The sequence below is a fragment of the Hippoglossus stenolepis genome, chromosome 11 (genome assembly GCF_022539355.2).
Source record: "Hippoglossus stenolepis isolate QCI-W04-F060 chromosome 11, HSTE1.2, whole genome shotgun sequence".
Lineage (NCBI taxonomy): Eukaryota > Metazoa > Chordata > Actinopteri > Pleuronectiformes > Pleuronectidae > Hippoglossus > Hippoglossus stenolepis.
In genome coordinates this window covers 8,568,005-8,583,570 of record NC_061493.1, presented here as the reverse complement: position 1 = coordinate 8,583,570, position 15,566 = coordinate 8,568,005, and the positions used below count along the sequence as shown (strand labels likewise).

At 41.1% G+C, this 15,566-nt stretch overlaps 1 protein-coding gene across 1 annotated transcript; it reads right to left on the bottom strand.

Annotated features, from left to right (window-relative positions):
* Positions 1-5,282: 5,282 nt before the first annotated feature.
* On the bottom strand, positions 5,283-10,779 carry rgs18 (regulator of G protein signaling 18). The gene is made up of 5 exons (XM_035171375.2): positions 10,547-10,779; positions 9,896-10,000; positions 9,625-9,686; positions 8,725-8,891; positions 5,283-7,359 (listed from the first exon to the last, which is right to left on the bottom strand). The coding sequence occupies exons 1-5, from the start codon at positions 10,666-10,668 to the stop codon at positions 7,099-7,101; spliced, it is 717 nt and encodes a 238-aa protein (XP_035027266.1). The 5' UTR covers positions 10,669-10,779; the 3' UTR covers positions 5,283-7,098.
* Between the last annotated feature and the right edge of the window lie 4,787 nt (positions 10,780-15,566).

Here is a 15,566-nt window from a genome sequence, read left to right as displayed (position 1 = left end):
TGACTGCAGCTATGCTAGCAGCTCTTTTGGTTTAGCCTTGAGCTAAATGTTAATTCTAATGAATGAATAACATAAGAGCAATTATACAATGACACCGCAAACATGCTGATGTTTAGCGGAGAAATGCAATCCACGTCCAACATATTTATTTAGCATGTTATCGCCACATTTGCAAATTGGCACTTGACATAAAGTACATCTGAGGCTGATTGAATACCATTACTTTACTTATAGTTCGGTCGTTACCTGAGGTATCAGGAAAATGATAGTGCTATAAGAAAAGATAAAGCATCACAGATGTTATGACAATTTATCTTATTAAGGAGAAAATGTCTGCACCAATAGAATCCAATAGTTGTTTGAGTAATCAATTTACTCAAACACAAAACTGCTTCCTGACATGAACTGAACTGCAAACATTTTCCAGAACTTTTTCTCCCAGCCCCCTGGTAAACTTTCTGGAGAATGTGCGAATGTCACCGAGGATGAAAAAGTGGTGTCACACACGTAGAAAACGCAGACGAAGATGTCAAGTTCGAAAGACAACAAGCTTAAATAAGGGCAGATGCTGGTGTCAATACAAACAAAGACACATGCGCAGCGGAATTTACATAATATGTTCTACCTCCTGCAGGCATCAGCCTTCGCCAGCCTATTCCAGGCATTTCCAGACCAATCCCTCCAGTAGACATTAAGATGTTTTACATTATAAATGGAAGATTTGACGTGCTGGTGGTGCTGGACTCTGATTCGTCTTCACGGAACATGAATGTTCATTTAATTGTTAACAAACAGATGATGTATTTTGATGCAAATTTTGTATGTAAACTTGAAGAGAAGATAAAACCCCTGAAAAAGATTTGCTCGTGTGAAAAACAGTTGACAGGAAAAGACGTATATTCAATTTTCATCATACACACTCACCGCTTGAGCTAAGTAGGCTGCTGCATTTACATAAAGTCTACTGTGTACAATTCAATTTCCACCCGTGTACATTTACTTGACTGATGTTGAAATGACACGGGTTGAATGTGTGGCATACTGTACCTTTCCACAGTACTGTACATTTTGTCCCATGTTTGAATTACCTTGTATTCTATCATGACGTTTTCCTGTGATTTAGAACAGATGAACACAAGAGCGGTGTTTGCACGACACTGCACAGCGACAGAGAATCACATTATGCTCATCATATAACGATGAGCTTTACGTGGACGGCTGTCCTCTGCTCTGCTGGATGTACACAGGTCAGGACACAGAGTCATTGGTAATGAATCACTGAAAACGTGTCCAGTGCAGTTGAACCTGTCCTGACCTTCCTGACCACTGCTGGACAGACACAAAGCAAGAATGTAAATTAGAGCAGGTGATGGAAAACACCCGGGCTGCCTCTATTTGCATGTGTGTGGACGCACCAAGCTGAGGAATTTGTTTTTCAAAAAAGGCAGCACAAGGAACGACATGAGGACTCAGTGTCGCCGTTGAGCCGTCTCCGCAGACCATCTACAATGTTTGGTCTTGTTTTCATTTAGTCTTTCATGCTCCTTAAATCAAGTGTGAGCATTTGTGACCACCCAAGGACAAAAGTGACTCCATAAAACCCAGAGAAGATTTGTTTAAGGGGGAGTGAGTCATTTTCATGCATCCATGATATTTCACCAATGATACAGCATTTTAATGGGACTTTATGCCAAGTTGCACATTCCCCATCAAACACAGGGTGGCACTCCAGTCCTCTTCAGGCCTCCACACAGGTTTCCATGATGCCATCCCCTCATGTGTCCACCTTTCTCTGTAACTGGTGACAGCACTGAATATGTGTGTTTCTCCTTGCTGCTTGTTTTATTCAGTTGAGGATGAATGGGGTGTTGACCCATTCAGCTGAAGCCGTACAAGTCCTGGACTGCAGGTGGGAGGTTGCCGAGTGAAGATGTAACTGAAAACCTTCCTAAATTAGGTTTCGAGTCCCTGAGCACGATTCGGTAGGCAAGCATTTGATTTGATTAGGGAGTGTCTCGTCTCTTCCAGATCCTCAAATGACCCTGTTTTTTTTTTTATCTACTCACTCTTTCAGCAGGTGATTCAGCAGCGAGAAAAATATTGATGAGACTGAAACAAACCTTTCCGTGACAGTGGAAACAGCGACTCTCCAAAATTCACTGTGTCGAGATTCTGCTGCCTGACTTTCCTGCTCAGAAAGTCTCTCTCCTCTTTCTTGCTGCACATTGTCAACTTGTTCCTTCCTTCCCATACTGAACACGGTTTATATGAAATAATATAACATTAGTGGCCGAAGAACTACAAGGATTATTCATTTGAACTGACAGTAAACATTAAATGTGCAGTACATAGAGGGCAAATATCTGAGAATCATTGCTGTGGTAATCTTCAAACAATTTACCATTTACTGACAATGACCCGCTCCAGTGACTGTGTTTTCCTGCTTCAGTGTTGTTATAAGATATTGTGGCGAGTCGTGTGGACCATCTGCAGGAGGCATGCAGGGGAGATTTGTGTTCTGTTTCAGGCCTGAAGTGAGACAGCCTGACAGGGCAAACACTCCATCACTCCAACCAGCAGGTGCCAATTTGGCTTGTGTCTTGAGGAATTGTAGCATTTATGGTGCACATATAGTACATTGGATGGGCCTGTCCTCAGCTTTGTTTGCGAGCCTCACACATTCTCCAATTGATTAACAGAAAGAAAAACACATCACACATGTTTACTAAGGTACTACGACGACATAAATCAAAGTGAGATGACAAATTACAGTGTATTTAGCTTGTTTTTGCTACTGCTGCCTTCTAAGGCTCATTCATGCTGACTTTACTTGCCAATAGAGAAACATCACTTTCAAAGAATATAACCATCACTGCCCACAATCTTACATGCGTCCTTTACATTGGCAATGGTTGTTGAGCGATGTATCCACTACAGGGCAGAATCGAGAATCTCCAACAAGAACAAACACATCGGTGGAGGAGGTTGTGATTGTGAAAGAGGCAAAAGTGGCGGTTTTCCCCAGTTCCAGAGTAAGGTATTCTCAAAGTATCTCCTTAAAAAATTCTGCCATTGTTGAAATTTCATCATTTCACTTGAACTATCGGCTACCCTGCCGCCCCCCATGATTTCCCTCTGGTACTGATCTGATTCGTCCATATCCGTACGTTTTTTAGAAGACGTGCAAAATGAACCATATACGCATTTTAACATTGAACATAAATGAGCCTTCAATGTTAAATGTCATTCACATTGACTGCCACTAGATGTCACTCCAGAGCACTACATCCTGGATTAAAACAAATAGTTTGTTGACCAAATTTTTTGCCATCTTCGAAAAACAACACCTATCTTCCCCTTATTGTTCTCAGCAAGAGGTTTTGAAGCTCAGTAAAAGTGGTTCATTAAACGTGCAAGAGAATAACAACTGAATAGAGGATGGCAAACAAAAATCATTCCAGCCACAGCCATTAGCCAAAATGTTTACAGTAAGCCTTCCAGTAATAGCAACATTCATCGTCTTAGTTCACGGTCACTAATGAAAACAGACATGTGACATTATGCTATAGGCCAAGTTAATATGGTTATAGGCAACCTAGCTACCAGAGACTGTGTGGCCACACGAGAGGAGTAAATAACAAGATAAATCCCAACAGGCAACATCTGATCCTTTATGGGACAGAAAGCTGCACCGAGGAGATCTCCACTTCGGTCTCGTTCCAATTCAAGTCTATTTTTAGGTTTAATTGGTCAAACACTACTTGCCTTGCATGTCCTGACAGCACACCACCGTCGTGTTTGGCCTCATGTCAACCCCAAAAAACGATGATAGAAAAACACAATGAGAAGCTGTTGCATTCTATATTCTCTTTAACAAGCTGCTTTTAAAAGCACATGCAGAGTTCATACAGGTCCAATGGCTTTGTTACAGACTTGGTTTTAGCAGCTTTAGTCTGAAGAAACTGGCGTTAGGAGTTATTTATAGCCTCCAGGAACATGACACTGATTTATTGATGGAAACAAAGACACCTTCAGAGTTGTGGGAAGATGTTCATTAGCCATTGAACTGAATCTTGTCCCCTGTATACAGGTGTTTCTCTAAATATACTTCAGACACCGAAGTACAAACTCGTACCTCAAGTCTGAACACAGCCTCCTGTTTGCAGTTGCACTGACATTCATCTAGGCCTGTCGATATCATTACAGGGCAACAGCATCTAGTGCAAAGAGTTTTGTGAGAAGAATTCACAGCTCAATATATGAGCCTGGGAGTCAGCAGATCTATGAGTAAATTTGTCTCACGTGGAGTCAATTAAAAGCTTGGATCGGACATAGAGGTTTTAAAAATGGAAACCTGTGGTGTAGAAGTTTGCAGACATCAATGGATTTGGCTTCGACTGAGGAGTCTGTAAAAATGAAACCCAATTTTTTGGGACAATGTGCAGCTAGTAGACAGCTTACAACAGATTTCTTTGCTTTAAACTTCTATTTGACTCGTATTCATCTTGTTTTACAAGCCTCATAACTTCAGGCAAACTGCCGTCTTTTTCTTTTGTTTCCCTTCAAAGATCCCACAATACATCTTTAACTTGTGATTTCAGAGGCTTTTAGCGCAGAGTGAGACACAAATTTAAATACCAATGGGGAAAGAAAAAAGAAACCTGCCAGCAAATTCTTAGTGGGCAACTAGTCTTCATCTGTGATGAATTTTGAAAGCCAGCTGAGCTTCTCCCATTGCTAACACATCATTAGGGTCTGCCCCGCCTTTTCTGATTATTTGTGTCAGAAAACAGCGGGACCTGCAGTATATTCATGCCACTGTCGTCTACATGGATGCATAATTAATGGTGACTGTGAGGTATTCCACGCAGGTTTTCCATTAAATAACTTGGGCTGAGGTGGACTTTATCCCTCTGAAGGCTACTGGAAACCCTGACATCTGTGTTAATGAGCTAAACCGCCTTGCTGGAATGTACTGGGATATGGTTTTTCTGCATACATATTCAGGCGATCGGGGGCGAACTCAGTGGGATCACTGACGGCTTGGAATTAATACGTGTTTGTCTTGGTAAGAAGTATAGTTTGTGCATACATACACAGTAACATGAATAATTCTGTGCTACAGTGGGTAGAGTTGATAAGGTCTATTAATTTTTCAGTGATTTGGAATAGGGAGCCGCACGCGATCACAATTTCCCCCACTAGTGTAATATGCACAAATTATGACTCAATTTGTCACATTAAGAAGTGGCCTTTCAAACTAAAGGCCTCATTAAAACGACTTTTATACGAAAGTGTTTATTTGAATTATTTCACATATTATAGTATGTACATTTACAACAGCGAGCAACACACATATGATCACAACAAACGCATAAATAATGTTAGATGGTAGTAAACTGAAATCAGCAATCATGATTAATAAGATATTAGTATTCAAATAAGATAGATGCATATTTTGTGTGTGAGAATACATTATAATTGTTAATGGAAAATGAGAGATCGGTATCCCTCGTTAAAAAGTTTCAGAGCTTCTCTACGTGGCTGCAGGCTTCCACTGCAGGTGAGACTTGAGGCAATTTGGACAGTGCGAGGGCTAAAATCATGAATATGTTATAATGTGATATGGTCAATTTATATACACTAAATCAACTGTAATTATGTGGTATGAGGTGCTGTCTCTGGCTTGGAAGATGAGGAAATGTAACATGTCTGAGGTCAGTGCGGAGGCCTGTACAGTAGAGCTAGAGAGAAGCAGTAAGAGATTCTGTCTACCGCTGTCAATAAAGTTTTGTCAAGAGTTGAGAAACTATAGAAATCATCAGGTTCAATCCACAAACAGTGCAGTGCCTCTGAGAAAGACGATGAATAGATAGAGTCATCTGGTTTTATACTGATAGACAGACAGATACTCTATTCTCTGTGGCCACATACTTCTGACTGGCCAGAGGGCTTTCGCTATTTTCAGATAACCACAAGGCTGCGACGTAGCGGCCTCATAACCTTTCTAAATGTATTCTTACAGCTGAAAGGCCGATGGTGTCATGCTGTTATCGTGCTGCGTAGTATAGAACTGAAAGAAAAACTACATCTGAGGAAACAAACTCATTCGCTTGGTTGTCGAGAGTTAGATGAGAAAATCAATATCGCTCTCATGTCTGTATGGTGGATATCAGTCAGTTAGCTTAGCATAAATACTGTTAACAGCAAACTTAAACTTCCATGTATGTTGTCGTATGCGAGGTTGTGATGAAACCAGTGAAGACTCCAAGAGGTTACTGGACAAGAAATGGTCCGGTGCAGATTAAAGGTCCAGTCTGTAAGATTTAGGTGAAAGGGATCTATTGGCACAAATTGAATATAAAATAATCCTAGCGATGTTTTCACTAGTGTGTTTCATCTAAATTCAATGAATTTATAGAATGGGCCCTTTATATTTAAATACTTTACATTTACATCGGGAACAGGTCCTCTCTACGGAGACCACCATGTTTTTACAGTAGTCCAAAGTGGACAGACTAAACACCTCTTGAGGTTTTATGACAGCTGAAGGCTGCCACAGGTTCTCTTACATGTTTGGAAGGGGAGGGTAAGGTGAGGGGTGTTCAGCTGCAACATGCAACTTCGCCACTAGATGTCACTAAATTCTGCACACTGAACCTTTAAATAGAAAAGATATAACGTGCTGGTGAGTGACTTAGTGAGTGTAGTGAGTTTCAGATGTGATGTTTTAATACTGGACAGAGCCAGGCTAATTTATCCCTGTTTCCACCACTTAAAATAAGCCAAGCTAACCGGCTGCTGGCTGTAGCTTGTTATATACACACAGGAGAAAGGTATTGACCCTCATGTGTAACTCATAGAGAGCAAATAGATGTATTTCACAAATTATCAAATTATTGCCTTAATTGTGTATCCCTGTAATTTTGATGCATAATCCACTATGACCCCTGGGGTTATAAAAAAAAAGAAAACATATGCACTTTGCAGAAGCAAACCAGTGAATAACAAAGCTCTGTGCTACACTAACTGTGCTGCAAATCAAGGATTATCTCCTGTTTAATCTGTTTCACAGAGCGACCGACTGCGCCCAGGATGTTACAGCTGCCAGGCCGAGGGTTCAGTCGTGGCCTCGCCTCGCTCATTGAAAACACAGGAGCGTGACCTTCTGCGAAACATGTTGGCCCCGGGGCCTTTCTGCCTGGTGAGACGCAGATAAATGTCAGAGTGCAGGAACCGAGGGTAGGAGTCCTTTTTCATCAGGCTGTAGACTTTCATCTGTGCGGCTTCAAAACAGCTGTTTGTGGGCTGTGCCATGTCCTTCTTGATGGCCACCTTGGTGCTGTAGTCAATGTTGACCTGAGAGAAATCGTCGTAATTAAAAAAATGTACTCGCTAACAATACAAATGAACTACACACATCAAATCTATAATTAAAGGAGGGCTACGTATGACAATGCATATTTTAGTTCAGATCCTAATACAAGAGCTTGGAATTGTTGTGTCTTGAATGGAAAATTTGACTTAAGCTCAGAACAACACAGATGGATTAAGGTTCTAGCAGATTTGTTTCTCACTGAGGATATATCAAACAGTGACAAGGAAGGGACATGCCAACATCCACAGCGAGTTACAGGTGTGAATCGAATCCATTAAAACAGATAGAGAAAATCAACATGTACGCACTCTTCTTCCAACTCAAACAGTAAAGTTTAGTTCTCTATAACCTCAGACGATCTTTCTCACAAGGACACAAGCGTCGTCTGGCAATGTCAGATTTTCTTAAAGGTTCATGTGAACCCGAAGATAAAATACGTTATTTATGACCCTGATCTTTTGGCGAGGTACGACTGAGACACTGCTACAGGACTCTATTATTAATACGGAGACATTCTCATCCTCCTGGATATGATCACAGATGATACACATTCATCTTAGACTGAAAAGTATGTTAATTCTCTGGCTTTTAGTTTCATGAATGAGTTGTTTGTTTAAAAATTCTGAGTTAGAAATCATGATTATGACATTTATAGCCCTTGAATTAACTTAAACAGTGGTGAAGTGTCTCAGCCATAAAAAACAATCATCACTGATACACCACTCAAAATATTCATGCGTATGAAACTGCTTTATCTCCCACCAACGATATTGAAGGTAACGTTCATTTAAATGAATGAATTTACATTAATTAAATCACTTGTGCTAGTAAGTGCTTTCATGCCACTGCAGCATGCTCCAAACAAAACGTCCACATTTACATACACATTCATCTCAGACTGAAAGTGTGTGGGTGAGTCTCTCGTCAGCTCTGCAGTGGAATGTCAAAACCTCAGACCTGACACCAAACCTCTGTAACAGTCCGATTCGCTGTAGGCCCTGAACGCATATCGCACGGTGGTCCCAACGATAACTGTCTCGCACAGAAATAGCCCAAAAATATCCAGCTCTGCAGTGCAGCGTGCAGGATGTGACCTCTGCGGGCTCCTGCACCTAATGATTGTTCACAAAGGTCAACCTGCTGCAGGCTTTCCACTGCACAGAGCTTTGCAATTCGCCCACTGTTGTTTTCATTACAATGGCATAAATATTTTAAACCTCAAACAGCCCACGTTGACAAGTGAGCTAAAGAGAATGCTAAACCACCAGGTTATTTAAGACTATACAGCCTATTTTTCTGCATTGCATCCATGTATTTTTATGATAAATAAACAAACCATGTCTTACCTCTTTAGGGGCTTCCGATTCAATAAATACTGTATAAATACATTTGGCTTTAGACAGCAGCTTTGTCTCAGAATCAATGGTCTTGAATTCTTCACAGGCCAACCAGAACTGAATGTTCTCCTCACTGAACTCTGTCCTGAGGAACTGACCGAAGGTTTCTACCCCATCTGAAAACAGAACAAAAAAAAAAAAAGCAGAAACAGAGACACTGTTAGTGACAGAAAGTCGACCGCTGTTAAAAAGTTAATCTGTAACTTTTCTGATGATGTTGGGGAATGAGGCTCAGAATTGAGGATGCTTTAAAAGTACAATATGTAACTTCAGCTGCAAGGGGACGCTCAACCCAAACTATGAGTCAGCTTGCCAATGAAAATCAACCTTGTTTTTAGATGTTTCTTTGGATTTGTTTTTAATGTTTAAGAATTGTTACATATTATATCTTCAAAGGAGTTAAAGGAGTTATGGACATCCTTATATCCTCATCCCAAAGTCTAATTGGCCTGTATAAACCGTATATTTATACATATATATATATACATAAGTAATAGCTTTAATATGGTAAAACAGTGTTATTCATATACTGTCTTCATCAAATAGATATTTCCTAAATGAGCACATTCAGGGGTCCACAGTGTTTCAATGTGGCACTGAAGTGCAACGTCTGGGACTATGAGGAAGTAGAACAGTTTCTGTTTTACTCTATGTGCCAACAAACATTAAAAGCTGTAGTGAAACTCTCACTGCTCTTCTCTATTAACTATTTATTGCCTCAGGCACTTCTTAGCAGTTTACAATTCAAATGGAGCCAACGGCTTGACAGCAGGTGAAGCTGTTTTTTTTGGAGTGGGGGGTCAGCAATTCGACACAACGTTTCTGAAAAGTTTGAGGCATTAATCTGACCCGAGTGCTTCAGCAGTTCTTCAAAGGAGTCGCTCCACTGCAAAGCTGCCTCTGGTGAGATACTGGGAAGAAGAAAAAATCAGAGATGCAGTCAGCTCTTCCTTAATGATGCAGCAAAAATGTTTAGGATTCTCATGAGGTGTCAGGAAGTCATGTTTCTATAAGTGTGCAATGAGTCATGGAGAGAGCTGCATAACTGAGGTCAAAACATGAATAATACTTGTCCCCAAACAACGTTGCCTGTACATGATATTAATGGATGTTGCCTCACTTGCTGGCCGTCGGATTTGTCTTTTTATGGGGACTGACGTTTTCATGGGAGCCCGACTTGGTGAGAAAAAGGCTTAGTCGACTCTTCCTCTCCTTGTCTTTCTGTCTGCAAACAACAGAGAAAATACATCAAGTTCCACAAAGTGTGCGTGAGCTGCAGCTGCGGCGCTATTCACCAAATCAGCAACTTATCAGAGAAATTACTCCTCGCAGACGCGTCTCCAAAGTGGCTCACACGACACGCCATAAATCACTCACAAACCTTTGTGCCGCAAAATGCGAGACACAAGTCACGTTCGCACATGTGTTCAAACAAAGAGCCAGTAGAGAGTCATCATGGAGGACGGCAGCTTTTTAAAAGTTTTCACAGGCTCACATAGAGAAGTGGCTGTCAGTCATACTCACACAAGGTTGTGTATAAAAGCATCCCACACTGTAGCTATTATGAAAACATGAGGTTGCTCTTGAGTAAAAAGCTTCTCCATACAAAACAAACTGCTGCTTTATCTCTTTTTTCGACATTGTAGTCCATTTCTTAGATTTCGGACATTTGCTGCAACAGTTGAAAAATAGCACATTTTTATGTTATATTTTCATATATATTTTCACATTTTAATACATTTTTAAATAACCGAGGTTCGCGCACACCAACCTGCTCGAATCGTCCTTCATCTTTGGTGCCTGCAAGTGTTCTGGACTAAGCATTTTGAAATATGCTTCCTCCTTTGGGGCCATGTAGTTGAATTGAGGAAATAGAAAAAGAAGTGTCTCCATGCTACTCTGTCTGTATGCTGCGTGTAAAGCGACAGGCCACAAATAGCTCGCCAAACATTTTTAACCCATCACTTCTTGAGCCGCTCTGTGCTTTTATAAACCTCGCTCGCGTTTTCGTTTCCTATACCTTTTTGGCGGTACTTCCTGTAATGGTGCATACACTCGCAGCTTCATCAGTGACAGAGAAAAGCCCCTGGGTTCAACATCCTGTCAACTGTTTTACTCAGAAATTTGAGAAAAGTCGGCGGCTTACACTCATTCACAGGAATCAACACTTGTTTTTTTTGCTTGAGACAATATGTTGACAGTTTTTAAATGTTGGGACACATTTTCAACATTTTGTTTATGCTCCCTCGCTGATGCAATGCGCTTGTGTGGTTGACACATGAGTCACATCAAGCAAGTTGATGAATGTCTTTTTTAAGTGTGGGTTATTAAAGAGATTGAGTTTATTAGGGAACTCTTGCACCTCGAGCAAGGCCAGACACTGGATGGAATGAAAGAATGAAATGTAATGAATAATATAGACAGAGTCTGGGCTGAGCTCTCTCCAGAACATCAGAGCCTTAATGGAGAAAGACAAACTCGCTGTGACACGGTGGAAAGCAGCAGGGAATAGGTGCGTTCTGGGGTAGATGGAGACAAATGTGATGTCTCTGTGAGAGAGACTGAAACCGTCTTTAAAGATACCAGTGGAATATCCCGACAGTGCTTCTCTAGTTTTGACAGAGAGAGAGGGAATAATGTCTGTTGCTTATTGTTACCTCACTTGGATGTTTGACCTTCAACGTGCAGAATGATCCATGTGCAGAGTTTGACACTGTATTCTCTGCACCTACCTTCAATCTGAGTTTAACATGATATTGTGAGAGTCCTGGTCCAATAGGCAACACACACACGTTTTATGTGGACCCTTGAAGCCTCCTGTGCAAATAGAATTGAAACCACAATAGCTTAAACCATAATTTTATGTGTCAACATAATTAATCTACCAACAACTGGGATGAGTGTGGGCCGAGGCAAACCTTCCTAAAGACCATTTTGGACTAAACAAAGCCAAATATCTATTTTTCAGAAAAGAACCATCTGCCCAACCTGACACATGTGGATGTATTTAGAATGCTCCTTTACTGTAATGTTAGAACACAATTGCTTGTCTTTGCAAGGAAACGTCCAATTCATTCTTCCTACCGGTGGTGTCAACTCGGTTCACAGTTGGAGCATTTGGGTCATTTTGGATCAGTTTGGATCAGCATCAAGCTCCCGCTTAAATATTTAGTGCAAAAAAATGAACGTATGAGCTTCTTTGATGAAAGGTCAACGACACAGTCTTGTGGGCTTTGACGAAGGTGTTAACTACGACTCCCAAGGTGCATTTTGGCAAGAGGTTTAAAATCACAAAACTTAAAATTCGTAGATGTGCACTGCAAAATGTTATCAATTTAGATTTGACTGATGATGTTTGATTTGGAACCAGTCTAGCGACACCATTCTCACAGACACCAAACTTAGCCTGTAACAGGTGGGGAATGGCAGAGGTGGAGTCACATGATTTGGTTATTTCCAGTAAGTCCTTACTGAAAGGTGCGTTCAGACTGAAAACTAAGCAGCAACACTGCAAGTACAGGTTCGGTGAATGAGTGTGAATTCGCTCTTGATGGCATAAACTGAGGCAAAGACAAAAGAGTAAAAAAACTTGGATGTAAATATTATATGTCTCAAACTTTATTCTTATTGTTAAAATATAGATATGGAAAGGGGAGAGGGGTCTGGAGGAGAAGAATAGAGTTCCTGGTTGTGTAAGGGATGTGTATGAGCTCCACACATGTGCTTAGTCTGTTGGTTGCTGGCCGTAGCTGTTAGCTGTTAGCTGTTAGCTGTCGCTGTCGCTGTCGCTGTTAGCCGTGGCTAGCAACCAGATGGGCAAATTGTCTAAAGACTTTTTCAGACGTGAACTTTGGAAACTGTTTGGAGAACTGGGTCTGCACATATAGATTCCACTGTTTAAATTATGGTTGTTGTTTTTTTTTATAGCATTGGTGTTGGGCCTTATCTCCAAAAGCTCTTGAATCTCATTGTCTTTGTCCCTGTAATTTGATTTCCTTCAAAACCGATCATCCGTTTGACTTTAAACGTTGCAGGTGTATTGCTAAGGACCCAAGGAAGTCCATTGTCGAGCGAGTCGTTGTTCAGATGATGCCCTCTAGAAATCCGCGATATGGATTTACACAGACTCAAGCAATCAGCCCCCACCGACACGCACATTTTGAGAAGGCCCTGCACTAGTTGATTAAAAGAGACAAATTCTGTACGGCAAATGCGTGTGTGCAGCTCCAGCCCAGTGGTCCGATAAACTGAAGCTGCAGTATCCTTTCCCCTCAGGTAAACAGCAGACTGCTGAATCACTGAAACCAAATTAAATAGCAGCCATTTAGCTTCACTGTATGTATTTGCCTCTTGTCAACATACCAGATGAGAGAACCAACAAAATCAATACACACATGCAGCCAAGAAGGTGCTCCCACCAGCTGGGCACAAAAGATTAGGCTTGTTTTATTTGAGTATTTTGAAAGAATATTTCCATTTTCCATGTTAATTTCCTAACTGTAACCTACTCCTGTGGTTGGTTCTCCATACAATGAGAGCATACAAAGAGTGACTGTGCATATGACCATTCTTTCTAACTTATGTCTATGTATGATGGGGAAACATATGGAAATGTGCTGTCTGAAGTGTCACTGAACTAAGCATTTCATATTTCTTGCACAGTGGTCACACTAATCTGAAATCACATGATGTCTGGTAGACGTATGTTCCCCAGTGTGCCTATCATCGCATGAATTTCCTGTATATCTGCATCTATAAACAGATATGTGCATCTGTGTGCAGAGATAATATGTCAGTTGATCTTGATGAGAGTGCTTTAGATGTTGTTTGGTGAAAGGGGAAGTGATAAAGTCCAAATTGCAAAGTGCTGACACGGGTGAAGGGGGAAGGGTGGCTGTCGTTACTTCCTGTCTGAAAACATCTGTTCACATGTCGGTGTACAGTCTGCCATGGCCTGCAGAGTGAAATCCCACCAGCGTCAGACAAAGACGAAAAAAAGAAAACGTACAGACGCCATTAAAGCATCCGACACACACACAGTCATGTCTCCATGACTTCAGAGGACACTACATTGACTACCATTGATTTCCTGGAGACTTACTCTAACCCTAACTCTTACTATAACCTTAACCTAAACTTAAAACATGTCCTTAACATTTAGTGATTTATGTTGTGCGGACTACACAGACACACACACAAACACATGCACGTCTCTCTATAGTTGTGAGGAGACTCATTGACATGATGCATTCCCTAACCCCTTACCCTAACTTTAACCATCACAACTAAATGCCTAACCCTAACAATAACCCCCCAACCGTCTTTTGAAAAACTGAGGACTGGCCAAAAGGTTTATGATCAAAATGGTCCTCACAGAGATATAAGAGTACACACACACACACACAGGTTTTCCCAGCTTAGGACTTTGCATTAACTGGAATCTCATCCATAGCCTTAACCGTGACCAATTCATGCCTAACTCTAAGCTTAACCGAACCCTGATTCACAACTTACCACTAACTTACTAACCAGGACCTCAGAAATGATGTTTTGCCTCGGATTTGGTCGCCATGAGGTCTACTGTGCATAACAAGGTCAGTAGTACACCGGATTAGAGACTAAAACACACACACACACACACACACACACACACACACACACACACACACACACACACACACACACACACACACACACACACACACACACACACACACACACACACGCACCACGCACCACACAAATAACCATAGAAACAAAGTTAAGTTGTGAAATCCCTTGAAACTGCCTCGCATTTCCATAATTTGCTTTATTCCCTTTATGTTCCTGCATTCAAATGCCAGATGAACAATATGCCTCTGCGGAATTGCTTTTATCTAAAAATGGGACGTGGAAGAGAAAGAAGTTTTGGGTGCTCATTGGAGAGGCCGGGCATCGATAAGGCCTTGATCTCTCCCATAGATGGTACAGTATGTTAAATCAGGGCAGACGACTGGAGGACTACTTCCATTTCTTTTGTTATCATCTGCCATATTAGACAGTCTATTTAATGACAGCAGCTTAGAATTATAATAAGCTTCTATCACACTCCTGATATAAAAATGTGCGTTATCTGCTCATTCATTCAGTAAATGGCTTTCTTAAAAAAAAGTTTTATCTGATAAAAATGTATGTCAGCTTGGAAATGAAATTTCACGGCTTGGTTTTGTATTCCACCAGACTAATGGGGTATCTGGTCTTTAAAGGCTATTGTATAAGGATGATAAAAGTGAGGGTGGCTAAGATAGTGTTCCCTCTATGGTAGCAGGGCATTTGATTTTCATGCTGGAGACCAGTTTGTGCTCTGGTGTTGCCTGAACCTTACTATAAGTGAACTATGTCATATTTCCCAGTAACTGTACCATAGTGACCATGTACAGATGTGGTGTGATTAAAATTGTAAACATTGAATATTAGAGGTTAAGCAGGGACATATACTATTGACGTTTTTGTCTGCTGATATAATTTGGGACCGAGCTGGACTTCTACCTCTGACCATAAATATAAGTGAAGCCTGTTGAGGCCGTACTCTAGAGACCTTTGCTTGTTTCATACACAGCGTCCACCTTGACCAGGTAAGTGATAATATGGTATTTGGAGCAGTGGCCACTTAAAGCTAGGGTTGGTAATCTTGGAAAAGCTAAAAAGAGCAGGCTACACTTTTGCGCACTGAGTGACAACAGATAGACGCCGACTTACCCGTGGCTTGCTCGCTAACTTCTGGCTATCAGTGTCTGTCTCTGCCGAAGACT

Coding starts and splice junctions, on each gene's coding strand:
- rgs18 (XM_035171375.2), bottom strand. CDS start 10,668: ATGGAGACACTTCTTTTTCTATTTCCTCAATTCAACTACATGGCCCCA. Junction 8,892..9,624: donor AGAACTGCTGAAGCACTCGG/GTCAGATTAATG, acceptor TTCTGTTTTCAG/ATGGGGTAGAAACCTTCGGT. Junction 7,360..8,724: donor AATCGGAAGCCCCTAAAGAG/GTAAGACATGGT, acceptor GATTTCTCTCAG/GTCAACATTGACTACAGCAC.